The sequence below is a fragment of the Puma concolor genome, chromosome B1 (genome assembly GCF_028749965.1).
Source record: "Puma concolor isolate L17-30 chromosome B1, mPumCon1.1.hap2, whole genome shotgun sequence".
In the NCBI taxonomy this organism is placed as follows: Eukaryota; Metazoa; Chordata; class Mammalia; order Carnivora; family Felidae; genus Puma; species Puma concolor.
The window spans coordinates 120,044,284-120,070,931 of record NC_141670.1 but is presented as its reverse complement, the minus strand read 5'-3'; the positions used below and the strand labels follow the sequence as shown (position 1 = coordinate 120,070,931).

General features: G+C 33.5%; 1 protein-coding gene across 1 annotated transcript in view; it reads right to left on the bottom strand.

Annotated features, from left to right (window-relative positions):
* Positions 1–26,648, bottom strand: part of TACR3 (tachykinin receptor 3) — a 94,889-nt gene that overhangs the window by 36,844 nt on the left and 31,397 nt on the right. Inside the window, exons 2-3 of the mRNA XM_025921768.2 lie at positions 18,174–18,362; positions 15,402–15,552 (exon numbers count right to left, since the gene is read on the bottom strand). Coding sequence (XP_025777553.2) covers positions 15,402–15,552; positions 18,174–18,362 — 340 coding nt within the window. The remainder of the gene's footprint in view (positions 1–15,401; positions 15,553–18,173; positions 18,363–26,648) is intronic.

Here is a 26,648-nt window from a genome sequence, read left to right as displayed (position 1 = left end):
ATTTGATATTGATAAGGGCTGAATTGTGTCCCCCTCCCAAATTCATGTGTTAAAGTTCTAATCCCCACTACCCCAGAATGGGACTGAATTTAGAAACAGGGTCTTTAAAAAGCTGAATAAGGTTCAGGGATGTGTTTTTCTCCTTTATGAAAAGAGGCATTTTTTTTTCTAGCATAGTTTTATACTAAAGGGATTTAGAATCGTATAATGAGTATTATATGCATAATATAAAGTCTTTTTACTGACTAGACTTCTCAGCTTATTGGAAGAATCTGTACAATAGGGAAAGTCCTATACCATATTTTACTTGTGGCTGGGCTGAGAAATACTTTTATTTAATGAAATATGAAAACTTTTCAAGAGCAGTTTAACTCATTCAGCAATAGATAAGTAGACTTCATTTTTAGTGCTGAGGATATTAACATAGTTCTGAAGACACTGACCTTATTCTGCAGATTTAGACTCAAATCTTTCCTGTGTGTGCTGGGACGAGGGGCAGAATAGCAGGGTGGAACTCAGGAAGTCTAAATTCCAGACCTCATTCTTCCCTTCAATGATTTTGACTTTTAACAAGTCACATCAGGTGACTTCACATTTTATAATCTATATAATCAGTAGGTAGCTGATCCAAAACCTTTTTTCTTTCATCCATCCATCCATTCATCCAGAGGCATTATGCTAAGCACTGAGGATACAATGGTGAGTAAGGCATATCTCCTACTCAGTATTCTACAATAGATCAGAAGCTTTACCTGTGATAAAATGACCCACATTTGTTAGGAACACTACAAACATAAGTTTAAATTAATTTTAATCTACTGTATTCTTTCAATACTCTGTTTTCTCTTCAGATCATATAGATCATTTGCCTTTTTAATCTACCTTATTCTTTCATTCTCTACTTTTTAGAATACTCTAAAAGTACTCAAACTTAAATACAGCTTAATTCTAAACTTAAATATTGTAAATGGTTATTAAATAATATGTCATTGTTGGCAAAAGTGGATATTTCATGTATGCACACATAGCCTGGCTAAAAGTTTTTAAGTTTACATTAAAAACTACTCAAGCATGTGAAACAGGAGGACACAGCATTTAGAGATGGACGTTAGTCTTGGGAGGGAGAAGAGACATTAATGTTTATAGAGATTTACTTTATCAGATAAGAGGTGGAAAACATTGAAATAAATTCTAACAAGAATCTTGTCAGCCTCAAAGCTGTATGTACTGAAAGTGGAATGAAAAGTCATGAATGAAGAAGAAAATTATACATTAAAGAACAAAAACCAATCTGTTTCCAGATAAGAGATTCCATGTAGAAAGATGGAAGATTATGTCAGCACTAAATTAAAACAAATCTAACATAAAATTTCATTATGAATGGAACATTCATGGATAATTGAAAGAGGTGAGAGGTACTGTGAGTTACATGGACAATAGAATAAGACTGATTTAACTTATGGAAGGAATTTGTTTTTTTAACATTTATGTATTGAGCATTCATTGTATAAAAAGCTAAACAGTGTTAGAATGGTAACATGAATTATTTCCCTTCTTTTTAAAATCTCTTTTACTGACATTATGCATAATGTACTCTAACTGTATAAAGGGAGATAGGATAGCAGTGGGTTATTTCCTTGACTTTAGTGTTAGTTTAGGATCCAAATAAGATTCCTCTACTCACTTAATACATAATTTTAAGCAAGGTAAACTCTCTAAACCTTGGTTACATCAGCCGTTAGGTAGTACAGTAGAACCTCAGAGTTAGTGAGACTATTAAACGAGATCATATACGTGACTCATGAGTAGGTAGCTGATTCAAAACCTTATTCTTTCATCCATCCATCCATCCATCCATCGATCCATCCATCCATCCATCCATCCACCCATCAGTGCTTAAGCTTCTGATCTTATTATAATTAAAAATAGTTAACTAAAGAAACACTGAGTATCAATGTTATCAAATCTAGATTTTACAATCCTAATGGCCATTTATTTCAAAAATGAATAAAGTAACAGAGGTCCATGCTAGCTTATTTACTATGAATTTGAATGAGAGGACTTCTGTCTTCATTTGAATTGCTTAAAAAAATGGCCATCTGGTTTTATGAGCTCATTTTCTTAGGGTTTAGGTTAGCTGTATTTGCTTTAATTTTTTTTTTTACCACAGGTATCCCAAGTTAGCTCTTGTTTTAACAAATGGGGTCTTTTGAAATGGAAGCTGGAGAAAGTATATAAATATGAGTCAGTACCAATCAATCTGTTACCATGCTGAATAAACAGCTAGAGTCATCCCCTGCTGACAAAGTGTCAGAAGCTGAAGACTACACATGACTATTAACACAGCCTGTATGACAATGATGCAAAATTAAATAGGAATAGAAGAAAACAGGTGATATTCACTCTCTTCCTTTTGGAAGCACAAAAATAGCTGCATAAATGATCACTCGGCAATTCATCTCTTTCAAAGAATGTTTTACTAACCTGTTATTAAGTAGTTACCTCTAGTAAAGAGGAACAATGCTATCAATGGAATTTTCTGCATTGGTTGAAAGGTTTTTAAAAATTAATTGGAAATAATAAAAAGTTGAAATAAAATAAATGTAAATAGGAGCAGGTAGTTCTGGCAGAAGGAGTTTTCTCTGCACCTCTGACTTGGGCTTCAGTAGGTTGTTGGTGTGGAGAATGGAAGGAAGGAGCAAGAGAGATGAGCAGAGGAATTTGTGCTCACGATGCTCAGTAGGTGGTTGTGCCTATATTCACTACTATTATCCTTCAGAGGATGTGATATAATGTTCTTCTTATGAAAATTTGGGGAATTTTTATGATTTGTAATGATCAGAAACACATTTTTAGTGCACATTTTTACATATCTAAAGTAGATGCCTCTTCAGTTTGGTAACTGCATGCAGTCTTAGTTTACTGATGAATTGTTTATTAAGAATTAATTTTTAAGTTGATTGCTGGTACTAGAAATAAATTTTAAGTTGACTGCTGGTACTGGGAAATAATTATTTTTCCAAAACATTGTTATATATTTTGGTTAGTTAATCTTCAAATGCCTTTTAACTCAGAATATGTCAATAAAAACGGGGCACTTGGCTGGCTCAGTTGGAGGAGGGTGTGACTGTTGATCTCAGGGTTGTGAGTTCAAGCCCCATGTTGGGTGTATTATTAAATAAATAAAACTTAAAAAAAAAAAGAATGTCAGTAAATAATATAATAATGTAATTCAATTGTATTATTGGTAATTAAACAAATCAAAAAATAAGTAAAGAACTACTTTATCTTATTTACTTCCCCCCTTGAGCAACATACAGAAATGATCAGTGTAATAGGTCAAGAACACATTCTCTAGAATAAGATTTGCTGACTTCAAATCTTTATTATTCAATAGATGAGGCAGTTCCTTAACCTATCTATTGACTGCTTCTTCATCTGTAAAATGAAATAATAATAGTTCCTTCCCCATGTGGTGGTCAGAATTAAATTGGCTAATCTATTTAAAGTACCGAAATCAAGTGTCTGGCACAGAACAAGCACAATAAATGCTTGTTGCTTTTATAAAGCTACCATAAGCATTGTTCTTTTTATTGGTGATCATAATTAGGTTTATTTTTGTCTCACGAAACGATGAAAGTGAGAGCAGACTGGAATCGCATATTCATGAGCATTAGGTACCAGACACTTTAATACATACATTATCTTGATTAGCCCTCATCAAAAAGTTTCTAGAAAAGAAAAAGTATTTTGGTATTTTATAAATAAGAAATGGAGGGTGAGAGATTAAGAGTCAGAGAACCAGTAGCTGACAATCCAGGAATCAAACCAGCCAATGTGACTCCACAGTTCATGTTTTGTTTTGTTTTTCCCATTAGCCCTGCACAAATATGTTACCTGTGTTTGTTTTAGGTATGATGTCAGAAATGCAACGAAGTCATGATGGCCCTTTTGTTTCAAAGAAATCTTTACTTATGGCTTAAGAAACTTAGCAAAAATAAGTATATATGTGACACAATACAGTTGAAATGCACAAGACACATAATAAGAATCAAGAATAGAGAAAAAATATTTCAAATATCAGAATCCTATAAGCAAAATGTTAAAGGAATCTTATTTTTTCTAAGAATCTAATGGTAGAATTGCTAATTTTCTTCAATTCTTACTATATTATCACAGTAAGTGAGAGTAAACACTTGGTTGTATAATAATTAGTTGGTTTATTGTTCTTATGTCTTTTTAGAGCATCACTGATAAGAATATGGCAGTCACTACCCAGAAGTGATGATTTAAATTTTATTTTACATTAATAAAATAAAATAAAATAAAATAATTTTCATTTCTTGTTATAGTAGCTGTACTTGGTGTTAATTCATTGGATACATGTGGCTAATGACTACCACATTGGAAATGGCAGATATGGAACCTTTCCTTCATTACAGAACTTTCCATTGGACAGCACTATTCTAGAGTAAGTTTGGATGTGTAACAGAATGACCAGGCAGAAAACTTTAATGAGCAAAATATTGGTTAAGGGTAGCTGCCAATTCTTTGCGTTGAACGTAATGGAAGGAATGGTTATCTTGCATTCCATAGCACTAAATGGGTTCCATGTGTACAACTACCAGCTGTTTAAGTTTGGACAACGTTCACCTTCCTAGAGCTTTAATTCCCTCATTTGTTGAATGGAAGGAAATACCTTCCATGAGGCCTACTTACTGTGGAAATTATGAAGGTCAGTACAGACAATATATAGGAATGTACCTTGTATAATACAAGTAACAGACATAAGGTATCATTCTGAAACCTGGGTCTTTCAACTAGTTCTCTAATAGAACACAGCCCTAAAAACTTGTGTCCAGGATTCAAGTCCAAATTCTGCCACTTACTAGTTTTATAAGTTTGAGACTTGTTTCATTTTTTCTGTAAAGCAAGAAAAATTCATATAGCTATTGTGAGAATTAAATAATATGTATGTGGAAGGAAGTCAGTGTAGGCAGGTGGACGGATGGATGATATAAATGAAGGGGATTAAGAGCACAGACACAATGTAGGTCAATATTATGTTTAAAAAGACAAATGGCCAACTTTATACCTCTTTAATTTGTTACCACATGATGCTTTCTGATCTCTACAATACTGGCATGTATATTCATGGTAAAGTGCCTAAAGTAACAGATATCAATTACTGAGAACAGTTCTTTTTTTTAATTTTTTTTTAACATTTATTTATTTTTGAGACAGAGAGAGACAGAGCATGAACAGGGGAGGGTCAGAGAGAGAGGGAGACACAGAATCTGAAACAGGCTCCAGGCTTTGAGCTGTCAGCACAGAGCCCGACGCAGGGCTTGAACTCACGAACCGCAAGATCACGACCTGAGCCGAAGTCACACGCTTAACCGACTGAGCCACCCAGGTGCCCCACTGAGAACAGTTCTATGAGCTAGGTACTTTTTGGAGACTTAACATGTATTGCTTCATTTAATGTCTATACAACCATATGGATATTCATGCATTATTATTATTTTCACTTCATTTTATAGGGGTTGTAGCCTCTCTGGGGCTCAGGTAGTTTATACTACCCAAGATATACCCCAGAGTCAGCATTTGAACTTGGCACACTAAGAATCTCTGCTCCCAGTCATTACATTCAATTGTCAAGTAACATAAAAGAATGCCATTGGTTTATCCACTCATTAACCCTTTCCGTTTCTCCTTACTAAATATTTATGGTCCAGTTCTCCCAAAGTTAATAAATGTTATCATCTAATTCCAAAAACAAAAATCATTTTTAAATAGACAAAATGTTTTCATAAAATTTTTATGTAAAAGTAAACAAGTAAAAATAGCTAGGAAGATTCTGGAAAGAAAAAAGACAAATGCAGTGGAGAGTTGCCCTGTTAGATATTAAAATACATTATAAAGTTTCATTAATTTAACCAATGTGGTGATGAGCATGAACAGCTCCATAGAACAGAATAGAAAGTTGACTGAGTCTCAAACACATTTGAGGAATTTAGAATATGATAATTGTGATATCTTAAGTTAGTGTTGGAAAAGATGGGTTATGCAATAAATAGTGGTGGATACAACAGAGAAGCACCAGAAAATAAAACTGTAATCTCAATCCACAACTCATATAAATAAACTTGAGCTGGATCTAAGTTTTAGATAACACACATCAGTAGATGAGTTTTATTCAATCTCATCTGTCCATATAGAGAGTGATTTTGTAAAACCTATAATAATTGATAGTATGCTCATGTGTACATTTATGTGTTTTTGTGTCCTGAAGTATTGAGAATTGTAAGACAGTGGTCCAGTTTCATTTTTTTGTATGTATCTGTCTAGTTTTCCCAATATCATTTATTGAGCATGCTCTCCTTTTCTTATTTTACATTCTTGGCTCTTTTGTTGTAAAATAATCAACCATATATGTGTGAGTTAATTCTAGGCTTTCAGTTCTGTTCCATTGATTGATGTGTCTGCTTTAATGCTAATGCCATAATATTTTAATTACTATACATTTGTAATATAGTTTGAAATTAAGGATCATAATACCTCCATTTATGATACCTTCAAGTTTGCTTTAGCTGGCTATTCAGGGTTTTGTGTTTGTGTGTATGTGTGTGTGTGTGTGTGTGTGTGTGTGTGTGTGTGGTTCCATTCATATTTTAGGATCGTTTGTTCTATTTCTGTAAAAAAAAAAATCCTATTGGAGTTTTGATAGGAATTGCATTGAATCTGTAGATTGCTTTGGGTAGTATGGACATTTTAACATATTAATTCTTCTAATCCCTGAGCCTGGACTTTCACTTATTTGTGTTACCTTTAATTTCTTTCATCAATTCCTTATCGTTTCAGTGTATAGGTCTTTTACCTCCTTGGTTAAATTTGTTCCTAGGTATTTTCTTTCTTCTGATACAATTGCAAGTGGGATTTTCTTTATTTTTGTTTCTGATAGTTTGTTATCAGTGTATAGAAATGCAACAGATTCCTGCAGATTGATTTTGTAGCACTTGTTATAGATTTCACACACTAAACTTAATTTTCCTGTGAGAAATCCATGACTTCTGAACCTGGTCCCAATCTTCCTGCACCTGGGATTGCAGAATGAGAAATATTAATGGGTAATCCATAGAGAAATCTTTTCAAGTGATTGCCAAGCACTGAAGGGCTGTAGATATTTCCTCCTAAAGTGCCATCTTTTCAAAAAGGAGTAAACAATTACTCTTCTTGAGTATTACTGGAAAAGCAGAAATAAATATATAGAAACTTTTCTAGGCTTTTAAAAATGATTCCTATCCACTGCCACCCATAGAAAACAGGGAGAAGATTTAATCAAAGGTTTTAAACCAAGTGGCATTTGCAGTCAATGCAAAGCTCAGGTGCAGGAGGCACTCCTGATTGCGGGTTATAGCCCCAGGTGGGGTAAAAGTTAGTGGACTGAACAGGTATTCGTTTTCTTTTTTTAAAAATTTTTTTTAACGTTTTTATTTATTTTTGAGACAGAGAGAGACAGAGAATAAACAGAGAGAGAGGGAGACACAGAATCAGAAGCAGGCTCCGGGCTCTGAGCCATCAGCCCAGAGCCCGACGTGGGGCTCGAACTCATGGACCATGAGATCGTGACCTGAGCTGAAGTCGGACGCTCAACCGACTGAGCCACCCAGGCGCCCCACAGGTATTCGTTTTCTTTAAGCTTCACTGTTTCAATTAGAAGTACTTCATGGTAATATTCTTCCTATCTACCATAAATTTCAAGTCTTTTTTTTACTTTGTTTTGATCTTTGTTCTTTTTCTTGAAGACAGTAAAGTTTTTAAAGACCCAATCATATAGATATTCATTGTGTCCTGATGGACTAAAATATTTAGATAATTTTCAAAGTTAAAAAACCAGATATGTTCTAATGATTCTCATTGATCCACCAGCCAAAGCACAAACTTTTCTCAAAGTGCCTGAATGAAAAATGGTTGATAAATTATCAAGAACTTCTATATAAAAGTGCTTAAAATATTTTTCTTTATGGAGGAGATATTTTGTGATACATGATGAAAACTTAAAAATATATTTTATAGTTCTTGATTTCATTTCCCTAGAAAATCCTACTATTATAATATTGATTTTGTACCTGGACGATAATATACATTTGAAAAGAAAAAACACATGAGAAGATGTATATTTCTTAAAAATTGAGATATTTGAAAAGGGATATATGGTTTTATGATTAATAATATGAATAATAATATTGTGCCAAGTTATTGGGGAAAGATGCATGGAAATACATGTAAATGTGTCATAGAGGCAGAGAAATGAAGGAGGAACACAAAGATAGGAAAATCACACTGCATTATATACAAGCTTGTACATCTACATAATGTATTAATATTTGAAGTCTAAATTATATCAAGTGTTTTTATTGCAACAAAAACATAAGGATTAAACAATTGCTTATGGAGAAAGAGTTCAGACACAAACTTCTAGTTTATTCACAAAGCCAACTTTTCAGCAGATTTTCAGTTAATCTGGACATTTGCCACTGCTGACTTTGCACAGTGAGTTCTCTTTTAGAAAAATGTGCACATGTTGTATTACTTTATTTGCTCCAGCTGGGTAGCTAAAGGAAGACAATTGTTAGGAAGAAGTTCAGATTAATAGCATAAAATTTGATGTAAATATTAAAACACAGAGAAGGAAATGTGCTAGTAAATTATTGATTCACCTTATTTTAATGGAAATTTTCTAGGAATAAGGGGTTTATAGGGTGAATTTGAAAAGTTGAAGCTAACTCTTTTTCTCCCTGTGGTTGAGCTGTTGTTGTACTTTGGTTAAATGTCATCACAGGAAATTTTCCATTTATATTTTTTGTTAAATTAATATATAGGAAAAAACAAGCAACTCTAGGCTTCTTGAAAACTGATTTTATAGTTAATGTATTTCAACTCTAAGTCTTGATAAAATCTACAGCCATCTTAAATGCAAATCACTGATTTATTAAAAGGAGTAAAATGAGAGTTGGGTGTAAATGTCCAGAATTGAATTCTGCATTCAGTTTTAGGTTCTCCATATCGAAAGTGATAGAAAATGGCATGAGAAGAGGGAAATACCAATAAGAACCAAGTGCTTGCTAGGTAAAAGGCATGGTGCTAGGCATTAGAATCAAAGAATTTTAATCCCAAAGGGGCCTTCTTCAAACCTCCACAGTCTTCAGTAAACAGGGCCTAATAAAGTTAAAGAGATGTGTCTAAGATCACATGTTGATAGCGCAATAACTAGAATAGAGATCACTGACATCCAAACCCTGCTCTTTCTGGTCAGCCATGGGATCAAGACCATACAAGTGTGGACAACTTATCATGCATATGACACTGTGTACTTGGCCTTCCTAGTTATTGATTCAGTCATCTAATATTCTGTCTCTATCTGTAGACTTATTTATCATGGCCACAGAATTGATATTCATGTTATTTATCAATTCTGATGAGCTAGTACTAAGAGTAGATCTCTGTGGCATGCCCCTCAAAGCCTCCATTTAGACTGACTTCATTCTTTTCATCAGCACACGTGGAGCATCCAAATTCAATCAATATTAATGCGATTTGCAACAGGGCCATTTATCTTTACCTGATTTATAAGAATATCACAAGACAAAAAAAAAAGAATATTACAAGACAGCTTTTTTTTTTTCTGATATCAGACCAACTTTATCAATGGTCTTTCCACAATGGGAACTTTTAATAAATCACCTTTGATGAATGAATTAAAGTTGATCGGATATAATTCTTATCATTGGTTTTCATTCTCTATCTAGCCACATTTATTTTTCTTATAGATACATTTAATAATTATAATTAAAGTATTAAGCTATTTTTTATGTCTACCGCATATATCTATTAATAAGTATAATTTATTTTTTCCACCTTGCTGACCACTGAGCTTCTGGAATTTAAGTTGTACATGGTTACTCCAAGATGCCAGCAGACTCATACATATATTTTGGGATATATTTTGTCATTGCAAAGAATTTAGTATCATTTATAGGGGAATGTCACATTGCCAAAAGTAGTCAATTTATGAGAATACTATGTGAGAGACGGATAGCAACTCTTCTGTTTCTAAAGTGAATGAGTTCAAATCGTAGCTGTGTAGATTTAGTTGTAGATAGGATCCTAACTCAAATAAGCATTACAATGGTTTACGAGACAGTATCTCTAGTTTTCTGACTCCTAGAAACTGAAGGAAATGGAACAATATGGACAAAGCTGAAAAAAGTCAAAGTATGTCTGATTTCTTTCACCAAAACATCCTAAATATGAGATATTAGCACCCCCTACTCATTTCCTCCTTATACTGCATTTGATTTTAATCTAGAATAGCAGTAAGAAAGGGATTCATTAAATTTTAGCTAATGATCAGAGCTATCATTCTAGTATAGATTTTTTAAACTGCAAATGTATTTTAAATCAGCTTGTGAGTTATGCATTTGATATTTAAAAATTTTTTAATGATTATTTATATATAGAGAGAGAGTGTGTGCAAGCAGGGGAGGGACAGAAAGTTGGAGATAGAATCTGTACCAGGCTCCAGGCTCTAAGCTGTCATCATCGAGACCAACATGGGACTCGAACACACGAGCCGTGAGATCATGACCTCAGCCAAAGTCAGATGCTTAACTGACTGAGCCACCCAGGTGCCCCTGCACTAGATATTTAAAATCTGACTTTTTATATTCCAACATAAAGAGATACAGTTTCAGATTTTGGTGTATAATTGTTATGACTTCAAGTAGATTACTTTCATACATGGTATCTTAGCCGGGCTTTTAAAGGTAGCCAAAATCTGTGGCTATATCCACCTGTAAGTAGAATAAAGTAGACCAGGGTCAGTTTTTTCTTCTAGACACTAAATTATTCTCACACTGGAATGTAAGCATTAGTATAACAAGTTCAGTAAACAGGATAATGTTAGAAAAACATTCTGTCTTAAACCTTAAAAATATTTCAAATTCAACTTTCAATTTGAATATTATAGCAACGTAATGTATGAAATAGTACACATTTTCTGAAGGAGAGCTTTGGCAAGAATATTAACCAATTACTACAAAAATAATAAAACTAATGAGAGCCAAGACTTTTGGGATTGTGTGGTTTTAATCAATACTTTATAATTTGCTACTATTTGAAAATACTCTTGTTTGAAGTGCCGAGATTCTCAAAGGATACAAAAATGCTGATTCAAAGGGGCACATGCACCCCAATGTTCATCGGAGCACTATCAACAGTAGCCAGATTATGGAAAGAGCCTAAATGTTTGTTGACTGATGAATGGATAAAGAAGATATATATATATATAATGGTGTGTGTATAATGGTGTGGTGTATATATATATATATATATATATATATATATATATATATATATAATGGAATATTACTTGGCGATCAAACAGAATGAAATCTTGCCATTTGCAACAATGAAGATGGAGCTAGAGTGTATAATGCTGAGTGAAGTAAGTCAGAGAAAGATAAATATCATATGATGTCACTCATAATGTGGAATTTAAGAAACAAAACAGGTGAACATAGTGGAAGGGAAGGAAAAATAAGAAGCAAAAGAGAGAGGAAGGCAAACCATAGGAGGCTCTTAACCATAGAGAAGAAACTGAGGGTTGCTGGAGGGGTATTGGGTGGGGGGATGGACTACCTGGGTGATGGGCATTAAGGAGGGCACTTGTTGGGATCAGCACTGGGTGTTATAGGTAAATAAATCACTAAATTCTACCCCTAAAATCATTACTATATTATATGTTAACTATCTTGGATTTAAATAAAATTAAAAATTAAAAAAAATAAAGTGCCAGAATTCTTAAGTTAATCACTTTATTACATTAAAGGTACATTATTATTTCAATATGCATTTTTAAATAGTCTTATATTGAAAGCCAATAGGTATATAACATACAGTAATTTAAAATCTAGAACATTTACTATAAATTAAGGATATCTGGTTGTGCAATGAGGTATACAATGTGCTTTGAAGTTGTAAAATACACTTATATAAGAAAGAGTTTGTTAGTGTGATTGTTACCATTTTTTTGGAAGACTAGTTCTATATATGTGACTCAAATATCAGACAATCCTTCTAGCGTTTAGTGAGCTTTGTAGAGTCATTGGATTTTAATAGTGATTTTCATTTTCAGCACTCCAGTTTTAATGAGGAAATATTTCCAGAAGTATTAACTTATTTCTTAGGACTAATATTTAGTCTTTTTACCTGGTGTTGGCTAGAACTAGTAGTATTATTTTCAAACAATATATATATACTTAGGTAGGACATATGTCAAGATTGAACAGGGAAGTTAATCTTCAATTATCTGAAAGTTTCATATTAGTTTAATGTTTGGATTGATACATTCTCTTTAACATAGACATAGTAATTTATTTTACTGACTGTTCTTCAGAGAATTTAATCAATGTTTGAAATTGAGCACAATTTCTGCAGATTGGGGGAGAAAGAGAAATGAAAGCAATGTTTCTCAACAGTTGCAAAGATTTCAGTGATTTGACTAAAATTTCTTAAGCTTTCATTTTTTCATGTATTTGGGGGTTCCACTACTCATTTATTACCAGGAGGCTGGCTGAGAGTTTCTTATGGAGTTGTTTCCCCCCATGGTCATGATGAATTTGCACTGTTATAACCAATACTCTCTTGTTTAATCTCTGAAATCCAATCTATATTATCAAAGATTTATTCTCCAGAAGATAGTGTATAATTAAAAATGCTCATCCAGAGCAGGGTTTATATTTTTGACCTAAGTTGTCATATTAAAATATAAAAATCATATGGGGCGGGGCACCTGGGTCAGGTTGAGCGTCCGCCTTCCGCTCAGGTCATGATTTCGTGGTCTATGAGTTCCAGCCCCACGTTGGGCTCTATGCTGACAGCTCAGAGCCTGGAGCCTGCTTCAGATTTTGTGTCTCCTTCTCTCTGCCCCTCCCCTACTCATGCTCTGTCTTTCTCTGTCAAAAATAAATAAATGTTAAAAAAAATTAAAAAAAAATCATATGGGGCACCTGGGTAGGTCATTCGATTGAGCATCTGACTTTCGCTCTGGTCATGATCATGGTTTGTGGGTTTCAGCCCAACATCAGGCTCTGCGCTGATAGCTCGGAGCCTGGAGCCTGCTTGGATTCTGTATCCCTCTCTCTCTGCCCCTCCCCTGCTCGTGCTGTGTCTTTCTCTCTCTCAAAAATAAACATACATTAAAAAAAACCCAAAACATATGATTACTAGATAAAAAACTATATTCCAAGCCATATCAGACAATATTTTAATTTTGGATACAAATAATTAAGAGGAAAGCCAGCTCAATTTTGAAATTTTAAATTTTTAGACAAAATGAGTATTACTTCTAAGATACTGATGATCATACTAATAAATGCCTGTGAACGAAATCCAAGGACAAGTTGATTTATTATGAGAAGTTCATGGCATGAATGTCATTTTGTATTATTTTAGCCCAGAACACAATCTCAGAGAAATATGGACTGGAGCTTTTAAATATCTGACTTTCTTAAAATGTTCTAGAAGGGTCACTCTCTCAGTTTGAGTTGATATTCATACTTTGAAATTGAAGAGTAATGAAATAAAAATTAAATATTTATGCCTTACTTTCATCAGGTATATAAGGCCAAAGACAAAAATATTCTTTCTTGCTTTTCCTGTCCCTGGGACTCAAATCAAAAATAAAGAGGAACAGTTAGATTAACTTTTCATTTCTTTCTAGAAGATATCACGTATATGAGAAAAAGAGAACTATAATCAACAAATACTGGGCTTATTTTAATTTGTTTAGGAGTAAACAGGGAAAAAATGTGAAAAAAGAAAAAAAAAGATGCCTAAGCCATAAGAAGGAAATGAAAGATGAGAAACTAGGTGAGTAATACAAAGACAGACATTATTCTGAAATCCGTATCAGTTATTTAATGCGATGAACCTGAAGTATAGCTATAAGAAAATAGTACTTGCAAAAAGTATCTTGCAATATGAGCAAGATGTTAGCAAGTGAGGGTTGAAATTACAAAGTAGAAAGAGAAACTATTAACTTAAGGTCACCATGTTGTTGAAATTCTTCTAGTTTTAGAGGCTTTTTTTAAATTTTAAATTTAAATTTTTTTTAGACGCTAAAGGCATGATTTAGTTGTTTGTGTACTTCATTTTTAAGGTAATTTTTTGAAAGAGAAATAAATCCATAATATTATAGGCTGAAATGACTAAATTAAAGTGAACTTCATGCTTACTCTTTTGTTTCCAAATACTAGAGACCATGGTGAAATGTTAACTGAACATAAGTCTTATGTTCCACTATTTACCGATAACAGAGGAAAAACATATCAGTACTAAAATAGAATCAAATTTCTACATTAGATTTTAAAACCTGATTGATCTTTGTTAAGTGAGTGTTTGTAGGTAAGTGGTTTTTAAATTGTTGAGTGTTTTTTAAGGGAAGTGTCCATGTGGTAGGTAGTAGTTCTACATAAATAAGTGAATCGTAAATGGAATAAATAATAATTGGCATAATCAGTATGACTCTTATCTTTGGGAAAGCATTTCTGATTTGCATTAGGAATACATCGACTGAAGAGAGAAAGATGGAATAGATGATTGTAAGATTCTTTTTAACTCCACACATTTGTTTAAAATTTCACATATTGAGTCACATGATAGTACAAACATCTTAATGAAAAAATAATCCTAGTAAAATGTCAATATAATAATCTTTAGAAGCTTTTTGTTTCATGTGAATTGTTCAAAAGTAAGCTTTTTCATGCACCCAATAAGTTGTAGAAGAATATTAATGCAGCTCTCATCTCTTAATCAGACATACATAATGGCTGTGTACAGATGGGGATGAGGGAGGGGAGGGGCGGGTTGGAGGTAGCGGAGGGGCAGGAGGCGTGGGAGAGGGATAGGAAGATGGATATTAGGAAACTATAGCACATACTAAGAGAGATCCTGGGGATAAAGGAAACTGCTGGATGATTAGAGGGCATCCGAGGCATTCTGTTCAATAAAGGACAAAGATAGCTACAGCTGCAGAAATATAATCACTGGGCTTAAAGTGAAATTTCATAAGTTGCAGGTGGAGTAATTGAGAATACTCTATAAAAGGTAAATAAAAGTCCTGTAAGAAAGTGACTATTCCAGACCGATTCTGTACATGGATAGTGCTTATAGAAGACAAAAATAAATTAAAAGAAAGAGTTGATAAAAAGAAAGAAAACAAGACAAAAAAATAGGAGTAAAGCATTAAATCATATTATATTAAAATGTCATAACTAGGTTTTTCCTCTCTGATGAGCCGCTTACACAAATGCTGGGTAAAATTATATGAACAGTACCTTTCTTTTAGCCTTTAGCTGCTCATGGTACTTGTCGCAGGTGTCTCCTGGGATCTCTCCTCCCCAAAGAGTAATTCCAACAATGGTGTATGTGACACCCATGACGAGCAATGGGAAACAGTACACCAGTACAATGACAATAATATGGTAGCTGCAAGAAATAAAAACAAACGAACAAACGCAAGCTGAAGATCATATTGAGATGCAATATGTGGGGAACTTTGAATTCATTTTCTTTTAAATCATAATTGAAAATTCCAAAGATTATTTCCACATTTTCTCCAAGTCCTCATTTCACAAATTTATCAAAATATCATGCTCTTGTCTACTATATTTGTCCAGATGCTACCAGCTGATCCTTGCCAACCTTTGATTCATATACAAAAAGTATAGCTGCAGTGCGGCGCTAATTTAAACTGCCCATGCTCTCCTTGCCTAGAGGTTCTGGACGAATGCCACTTCTCTGCTTGGTAATTGTTGAGCTAACCTAATTAAATTTATCATCAGAGACAAAAAGATGAGACAGAATACACAAATCAATTGACAGGTATTTTCTCATATGCAAAATTATTCTATATACCCTTGCAACATCAGTAATATTTGAAATAAATCGTTTTTATCCAAAGGAAAAAAAATGTAACTAGATATTCTAAACCACACTGGATCCACAAGATATATGACTATAATTTAAAACATCACGTAAAGACATTTACATGCATTTCTAATGTCATGACACATTTGATAGCATTATTAACTTGGTAAATAACATTCGGGTGTGTTAGTCACATCAGTGTCAAGATACTATAAATTAGCAAACTAAATTCTACGTTTTTATAGATTTAAGTCAAAGTGATAAGGATGTAGGGGCACCTGGCTGGCTCAGTCAGCCAAGCATCCGACTTTTGCTCAGGTCACGATCTCATGGTCAACACAGAGCCCACTTCGGATCCTCTGTCTCCCTCTCTCTCTGCCCCTCCCCCGTCTCTCCCTATCTCTCAAAAGTAATAAATAAATATTTAAAAAATTGATAAGGATGCAGTTGGGGAGGAATAGAAGGGCAACTGATAATATAACCACACAATTAAAATTTGTATAAAGTTTTGTGTAGTTTCCGCTGTCTTAGGAAGGCTTTAAGGAAATTAAAGAATTCGGTATACTAGTCTTCTCAATACCTGTTTCTTTGTAAAGGGAATCTTAAACCTCCGTGCCTTCCAGTTTCCTGATAGCTTTTTAAGTATTGAGTTACAGTCAGTGGGAAGCGATTCAGTCAATAAATAACTTAATTTTATTATTACGATTACTTTTATTTTGTTATACAGCTAAGATTTATTAATATCAGATAGAATAACAGTATTCAGTTTAATAACTATTTCCTGCTTTTCCTTCAATTAAATACTTCCTAATATTTTTCTTTAAAAATCTGGACTCTGGGAAGTCAGAGAAAAACAAATACCATATGATTTTACTCATATGTAGAATTTAAGAAAAAAACAAATGAGCAAAGGGGAAAAGAGAGAGAGAAAAATTAAAAAACATACTCTTAATTAAAAAAAACCAAACTGATGGCTATTGGAAGGGAGGTGGGTGAGAAGGGGTGGGTTAAAAAGGTGATGGGGATTAAGGAGTGCACTTCTCATGGTGAGCACCAGATGATGTATGGAATTGTTGAATCATTATATTGTACACCTGAAACTAATATAACAATGTATCTTAACTAACTGGAATTATAATAAAGACTTAAAAACAAATCTGCACTTTGGGTAGAGAAGTTTGATAAAGTGACTGCTTTAAAAAATGACCGTTATATTAAACGTCCTATTTCAGCTCAGGTCATGATCTTGTGGTTTGCGAGTTCGAGCCCCATGTCCAGCTTTGTGCTGACAACTCAGAGCCTGGAGCTTGCTTTGGATTTTGTCTTCCTCTCTCTCTGCCCCTCCCCTGCTTGTGCTCTGTCTCTCTCTCAAAAATAAACATTAAAAAAATTATAAAAGATTACCATTGTATTTGCATCATTGGTTTTTTTTTTTAAAGAAAAAAATAGGACACTGCATTAGATTTTATTGAATTAAAATTTAAATTATCGGAATAAAAAATGCAAACAGTTGCCCAATTACTTTTTTTCCTTTTGCTTTTCTTAAGATGTGTCCAAAATATGAAATACCAAATTCTATTGTATAACATTCATAATTATTTTCCAACCTAGTGTTTATGTTTCTTTAATGCTAAAACAAAGGAGCACAACCAAGAACCTACCAGAACTGCCTTTCCCTAACCAGGACTTTAAAAGGACAATCAGCACCTTTGGGCTTCTGTTCTTCCTTTCCCATTCTTTTCTCAATTAATAACAACCCTGCTTTCCTTTGTGCATTGCTTTCATCTCCAGGGATTTTATCACTTCCTCCAGGAAACTCTCTAGAGTTACCCCATATAAAAGTCATCTCATTTTTCATGTTAGTAACCTTTGTAATTTATAAAACTTATTGACCATACCATATTGTAGTATTTTAAACTTTTTTTTTTTAAAGATTTTAAGTGATCTCTATACCCACTGTGGGGCTCAAACTCACAACTCCGAGGTCAAGAGTTACTCTACCAACTAAGCCAACCAGGCACCCATGTATTCTAGTACTTCAATGTGTCTCTTTTCCCAAATAACAAAATGACCCTTGAGGGAAATGTTTATGTTTTATTTGCTTAATTGTTGCTCCCAACCTATAGTTCTTTAAATGTTCAATAAATTGAATTGAAAATCACAATAGAGAATTAACTTACGTGAAATGTTGTTTAGGACCCTCTGGCCATTGCACGTAGCAAAGAGTACGGCCTGGCATGACTTTAATTTTGGAGTAAAGACACTGAGGGAAGGCAAGTAGAAATGCTAGAATCCAAATACTTCCAATGACGATCTTGGTTGCTGTGGCAGATAGTCTGGGTTTCAAGGGATCAATAATGGCCATATACCTATACAAAAACAAACAAAACCATTTTGTTGGTTCTCTTGCTAGCAGAGTTAAAAATGGAGTTTCAAAGGAGTTATCTGTCTCTGGTAAGCAAGTTGATAAGGATTTTGCTTTGTAGAGGCAGCATGGAATGATAATCATGGCATAGTCTTAGGAATCAGGCATACTGAGGTTCAAATCCTATTCTGTCACTTATTCAAACTTTTTGAACCTCAGCTTTATTATTTTAAAAATAGAAACAAGAACATTCACCTCATAGGGGTGAAGTCAAGATCAATAGAAATAAGGTAAGTGAAAGGTGTTGATTATTTGTGCTGTGCCTTGCACATTATCAGAATTCATAAATGTCTGTTGAATGGAACTGAAAAAGTGCATAGTAAGTGCTTAAAAATATGAGTTCTGTACCTCAAGACCTCCATTTTTCTTCTGTATGTTTAACTTTTTAGAAGAAAATTCTGGAGAACTAATATGGATAAACCTATCTGACAAAAATGAGGAATCCCTTATAAAGGATATCATCAACAACTCCATCTAAAAATATCGAGACAAGATCAGGATTCAGATAATAATAAATAAGTCAAGTTTGACTGAGGCCATGCCTTGCTGTTACCTCTAAAATTGAATTCATGGTTTACCATGAAAATCTTCATAGTGCCTGTGTAACTATGTATAACATAATAGTTATAGAAAAATATACTTGAGACTCTCAAAAACACACATATGATTTTTAGAGAGCAAAGTTTTGGGAAATTGGAAACTTTGAATATGGTAACAAAAATCAAGTTTTATTCACTTGTTAAAATATTAATGATATGTCTGGGAGAAACAATTGACAGTTTCAAATTGGTTAATGTGCCTAATTGCCAAATTCTGGCTAATAGAGTAGAAAATTAATTTGAAATTATACACAAAACTAATTATATTTTTACATTTCTATCAACAAAACATTGTTGACATTGTTTTTGCTATTGACCATTATGTGTTTCTCAAATATATTTTGATTTATGTAAAATTTTCAAAGGCAACAATATAATCAAAGAATGACTATTACTTAAGTCCAAAACATTTTAATTTTAAGAATAAATATTTCAAGATAAGAATAATGTTTTTTTTTTAATTTGCTTATTGCCCTTTGTTTTATGACTATTAGGCAGAATTGGACCTTTAATAGATATATTGGAACTTACCTATGTAGTACTCATCATATTAACTTTAGTTGAAATGTACTTAAAGGAAATATCCTTAATTTATTATGTATGACAGCTAATAGGTAAAAATGAATGTTAGGTAAAAAATCATAAAAACAGTACCATATTTTTGGAAATAAAGTGAACCACACAATTAAAATAAAATGCCTATGTTTGTTTGTTTGTTTTCCAATATATGAAATTTATTTGTCAAATTGGTTTCCATACAACACCCAGTGCTCATCCCAAAAGGTGCCCTCCTCAATACCCATCACCCACCCTCCCCTCCCTCCCACCCCCCATCAACCCTCAGTTTGTTCTCAGTTTTTAAGAGTCTCTTATGCTTTGAAAATGCCTATGTTTGAAATTGAAAATTGTTTTATAATTTACCTCTTATGCTTATGTTGGTGAATAATAGCAACATTTCCTGACTGCCAACCATAAGCAGGCAATTTATTATACACATTATATATATTTAACATCCAAAACAGTCTACTCAACCAGATAATATTATTATTTCTATTTTACAGAAAAAGAAACTGAAGCTTAAATACATTAAGTAGATTGGTCAAAATGACCCAGATGGTAAGAGCTGGAATTCTAAAACAGTTCTGCCAGTCTCCAAAGTCCATATGGATACAGATGAAGACTTTGAATATGGATGGCAGTTCATATAAGGAATTGTGGAAGAGAGGAAAAAATATTCAAGGTAGATACCGTCCAAAGAATCCTATTTTGCCTCTGAATCTGAAAGCGTTTATGTGCAATATTAAAGACAAGAGTCAAGCATAGAAAGGGAATCATTATAGTTGGGTATTTCTGTTCCCGCTGCTGTTGGTTATGATTCACCACAGCATTTCTCTCATTATATTAGAGAGTTGATTTTTTTGAGACTGAAAAGAGAATTTGACTGGCATGTGCAGTGTTAAAGTCCTGTATTACTATTACAGCACAGATAATTCAAAATAGTACAAGTTGCTTCTTGATTTTGATGTTAAGTTACTCTATATTACAGAAATTATTTCCAAACAGATAGAATATTGTTTTGTTGGGATTATATGAAGACAGTCAATTTATGTTCTCATTAACTAACACTTCAGTGAAGGCAGAAATTTAGGAACTTCAAGCTGACATTTTTGTCATTTCTGGTGTGATCTGTTATTCATTCAACCAAACATTTATTGAATGCCTACTGTGGTATATGAAACAATAGTAAGGAGAAATGACCTTCACAGAGCTCACAGTCTAGTGAAGTAGACAGATAATAACCAAGGAATGTAAAATAAACAAAATTACAAATATGATAAGTGTTAAAAGGCAAGGAATATATAGCCATGTGAATGCATTTACTGGGAAAAACATATTTAGGTTGTGACTCAGTCTTTCCTAAGACAAGTCATTCTGGCTTGAAATTTGGAAAGGTAACTAGGCAAGGTGGCAGAAGAGTAAGGGTTGCCAGGAAGATTTCTGGAAGAACAAATGACATGTGAAAAACTCCTGCACAAATGCTGAGTTTTTATTGGTTGAATTGTGTCCCTCTAAAAAAGGTATGTTTAAGTCCTAAACCCCAATACCACAGAATGTGACTTTAGTTGTAAATGGGGTTTTTATATAGGCAAGTGAGTTAAAATGAGGTCATTAGGGTGGGCCCTAACCCAATATGACTGATTTAAAAGAAATTTGGGAATAGAGAGAAACATATGGAGAATGCCACATGAAGATGGAGGTTTGACTGATGCATCTAAAAGCCAAGGAATGCCAAAGACTTCCAGCAAACCACAGAAAGCTATGAGGAGGCAAGGAAGGATTTTCTTACAGTTTTCTGAGGGAGCATGGCCCTTGCCAATCCCTTGATTTCACACTTCTAGCGTCCAGAGCTGTTAAGACAGTAAAATCCTCTTGTTTACAGTCACTCTGTGGCACTTTGGTACAAGAGGCCCAGGAAACCAAAGTGAAGGGTAAGGATGGGGAAAGCATTGTGCACTTGAATAAAGACTACTGTAATGGAAACAGAGTGTGAAGGAGGAAGTGGTCTGAGATAGAGTTGTAGAGCAGGTCGTAGATTTTTTGTCCTATGGAGAAAAATCAAGGTGATCAGTCAAAGGAAGAGAATAATCAGCCTTTAGTGAGGAGATTTTAGTATTAATTGAAGGAAGGAAAATAATGCAAGCAGTGGGAATAAGTAAACTGGCTATTGTTTTGTTTTGGGTGAGAGATGATTGCTGCTTGAAATAAGGTGTTACCAGGGAGATTGAATTATGGTAATGGTTTGAGGAAAATAAAAGAATGTTAAAACATTGTAGAAAGGGAGAGCCAGTTGGCCATAGAAGTAGGTACAGTTGCCAGGCACTGCTGACAAGATTAATTTGAAACTGGTAATTAGGAATTCATTGGGGCATCAGTATTTCCTGTTCTGTGGCTCTCTACAGCAATAACAATTTGCTCAAAAGTAGGCATGAAAAAAATGGATCCTTAGGCTCATCCAAATAAATATCCTCTGGACCTTGAGAAGAAATAAGCCAATCTGCGATATAATATCACTCAAATGATTGTTAGTACTTTATTTCTCCTTTAAAGAAATATGTATCTTTGATATGATCACATTAGCTTTTCCCAGGTTTTTGTCTGAGCTTCTCACTACCATTCTTACCTTTACTAAACAGATTCTCAAATACATTAGTGCCCTTAGTATGATCATTTGATAGGTAATAGCTAAGATTGGATTCTTCACTCTTTCAATTAGCATATCACTCAAACAAGTTTAAAATTATGTTTTATAGAGTCTGTAATTCTTAGAAGCATCCACTGAAAGCTCCTATTTTAAATGCCATCTTTTATCAATTTTCCTTTCCATTCTAAGACAAGACCACATTCTTTTACCACTTACTTTTCTGATATAATTGAAGGGTCTTTTCTGGTTCTTTGATGTCTAAACAGAATATTTCGACATACCGTTACTTACTTTCAATAAGCAAGCCTTTTCCATGTGCGATTGTTCTTGATATCTGGTATGATTCTTCCTTTTGTTAGCATTTTTAGTAAGCTCTGTTTCTGGATTTAATATGCCTCTACACATTTTAAAATTTTGGTATGAAAGGCAGTGTGCAGCCTTCAGATATGCACTTGATTAACAATGCAAAGAATATTTGCCTCAAATGATGTGGATTTTGCTGTTTTCCAATTTGCTTCCGGTCACGGTAGACAATGTTTTAGGCTGTAAAGCCCATATATATAATGCTGTCTGCCTATTGTCTGTACAAAATAAAGATTCGTTGTAACAGCTGTTCATGACCCATACTGTTTCAACTTCTGGCCTTTGGTGCTAAGGCATTTTCTGCTTTGAAAAATCACTAGAGAGAAATATAATCTTTTTTGAAATGGCATTTTGCAGACAAATTTTATTTATGCTTTTTCATAAGTATTTTAAATAAGAGTGAGCCAGTTAATTATTTTGTCATAACTATTGTCTTAGTGAATTTTGAAGGGAACAAGTATTTATTAAAATAAGCTTGTATATACATACATTCAAATATATGTACACATATAATAGGAACTTCAAAATACTATCAAGCAACAAATAACTTGCTTATTTACCCAGATTTTTTGATTTTTATAAGTAAAATTTATAGACTAGCACTTGAGGAAAATTAGATTTAAAAAATAAAGTTTCAGGGGTGCCTGGGTCAGTTGGTTAAGTGTCAAACGCCTGATTTTGGCTCAGGTCATGATTTCAGGTTTCCTGAGATTAAGCCCTGCCTTGGGCTCCATGCTGACAGTGCAGAGCCTACTTGGGATTCTCTCTCTCCCTCTCTCTCTGCTCCTCCCCCACTTGAATGCATGCATGTGTGCTCACTCACTCCCTCTCTCTCAAAATAAATAAATAAAACTTAAAAAAAATTTAAAAATAAAAATAAAGTTTCATAATAGTGAAAGTACTTGACTTTCATTTTATATACTTTTGGTTTAAATTCAGCAATTAGATTTACCTATTCATTTATTAATTGACTATCAGCTATTTGTTTTCAATTATTTCTTGAATGCTTTTTTTCCCAAGATTTTATTACATTCTTTGACCATATTGATAAATAAGATAGATATGGTTCCTACTCTTGTAGAATTCAGAGTCTAACACAGAAGAAAGACATTATTCAAATAATCACAAAATATGTAAGAAATCACTACCTAAATGTTCTTTGGGAAACATCGCCTCTTGGATATTTGGTTAAACTTTCCATGGAGCTTTACTGTAATGGCCTGTGTGAGTTCAGCACCTTCCCCCATGATTTCTAAGTGAAATACAATCTAACCTATTTGGTACCCTCTGTTTCCATTCTTGAATCTGTATAAAATACTTTCATGTCACCCATTATGAACCTGAATGCAAACTTGTACTGTCATATGATTTCCACAACAAATCCAATTATATAAAGCATTTCAGATTTCAAAATTTTATTGGATTTAGGAATTTAGGGGAGGGGAGAATACACCACCACTTTTTATCCTATGATTCTAAACTTGACTTTTCTTCTCTTTGTTATACTCATTTTATATTCTGCAATTTTTAAAGAAGTCTACATGTACCATGGGTGACCCTGTCATTTACAACCCCTTGACAAGTTTAGCCCAGTTTTGCATTTCTTTCAGTAGGCTAGTTTATCTAGCCCAATCCTTTAGGAAGTCTGCAAAATTATCTCCACTGTGTACACAGTGTTAAGAAGACATGTACTAGTAATCATAAAGCATAAAATAGGCAATTTGACCTAGGCTGGGGTGTGGGTTGAAATGATGGTAGAGATATTAGTAGGCTTCTCCGAGGAAGCAACATTGGTTTAGAACAATAAATAGGAGTTAATTAGAATTGGGATTTGAAGAAAAAGTGGAACAGCAAGTACTGAGGTTGGAGGAAGCAAGAGGTATTTGAGAAACTAGAAAGGCCAGATTCTCTACAGCACAGAGGAATGAAAAGCAAAGATGTCAAATAAAGCTGGAGAGGTATTAATCATGACTTCACTGATATATATCCAATATGTATTTAGGTTTTCTTTTTTAACAATAAAAGCAATAATTGCTAACACCTGTACCAGACTCTATTCTAAGAGCTTTATATATAAATCAGGTAATCTTTAAATTCTAATTATTTATAATAATTACAAAATGATTTATAATAAAATGCTACCTCATTAGTGAGTACCACATAAAACAATTTCTCCTCAACATTTCAGACCTCAATTTAGAAATAGTTTTCTATATTAACAATATAAAATTTACTGTTAAAAATTATTTTATGCTATTTATATTATCTCTGATGATAAATAATTTAAAAATCAGAAAATAATAGGTTATTTCATCTGTGAAATACCATAAATACTGTAAAACTATAAACCCTTTTTTTAAAGTCCAATTTACTAATATTTTGTGTCATCTCTATATTGTCTCAGAAAATTAATGGGAACATATATAACCACTTCTATATATCACTTTGAAAGTGCTGCTTTCACAAAGTCATCTTTATGTTATCAATCATATATTGAAAAGTTAACTTTGTTAAGAAACTGGTTCCTGGGGTGCCTGGGTGGCTCAGTTGGTTAAGCATCTGACTTCAGCTAGGTCATAACTTCACAGTTTATGAGTTCCAGCCCTACATCGCGCTCTCTGCTGACAGTGTGGAGCCCGCTTCAGATCCTGTGCCTCCTTCTCTCTCTCTGCCCCTCCCCTGCTAATGCTCTCTCTTTCTGTCTCTTAAAAAATAAACATTAAATAAATTATATATATAATATATATAGAAACTAATTCCCCATGAGAATAGTTTTGAACTCTTGGCAGATTATTTTCTTGAAAGCAATGCTTTCATTAAAATATATTTGAAGCTGAAAAGGACTTATATTTTTAGTATTCAATATTTTATACAGATAACACAAAACACTAGATGTAATTGTGTATAGTGTAATTATACATGATATTCTATTTATACTATAAGGTAATATGCTTCCTATTATGCATCCAAAGCCCTTTTTCAGGTCAATAAGAAAAAAAAAATTCAATCCAATTTTATTTCATTCTATAAGGAAAAGAGTTTTTAGATGAAGAGAGAATTCAAAAGTTTGCCCCAAAATGGAGGAGTTAGAATAAGAGCTAAAGAAACTCCTAGGTAAGGGCAATAGACAGGTCATATTATAGTCAATGGGTAAAGGAAATGAAATTTCTTAACCAGAAAAGACTTGAGACACTTGCAAGCTTTAGTCAAATGTTGGGGCACCTGGGTGGCTCAGTCGGTTAAACATGTGACTCCTGATTTTAGCTTAGGTCATGATCTTGTTGCGATATTGAGCCCCAAGTTGGGCTCCACGTTGGGCATGGAGCCTGCTTAAAAGTCTCTCTCTCCCTTTCCCTCTACCTCTCTCTTTCTCTCTCTCAAAAAGAATATATACAATATATAATACATAAAATATGTTATATATTATATAAGTATATAATTATTAAAATATATAAATATAAAATAGATATTAATACACATATTAATATATATGTGTTTATATATTTATATTAATTTACATTAATATAAATATAAAATAAGTATTAATACACATAAATGAAGAGCTATAGTGTAGATAGTAGAGCAGTTTTAGACTGCTACAGGAGGTAGAGCTCAGACCACATTTTCTGGAGAAAGATGAATCACAACTCTGTAGGGCACAATGGACTGTCTCCAGTGGTAATACTTTTTTTTTTTTTTTTCCTCTGTTGTTGAAGGCACTGAAGAATCAGGAATAGAATGAATCACCACTTACTGAGTGAGTTAAGGGATTATAAACTTCAGGTGAATTGTTGAAATAGATGAAAGTAGTTTCCCGCATAACTTTGAGATTATAATTTTAATCAGAGGGAGGTTGTCTGAGAACTAATTATGGTTCCAGGCCCTTATAATCAAAATTATGACAGGAAGCAGATTGTTGGGACAACCGAGTGAAGTAACTTAGTTTGTGTAATTTGCAGAGTACTACAGTATGACTTATATATCAAATAGTATTGAGCCAAAATTTCCTTCCATCTATTAGCTTCCCCTTATAATTACTTGGCTTTCCTTTTATATGTCTTTTATA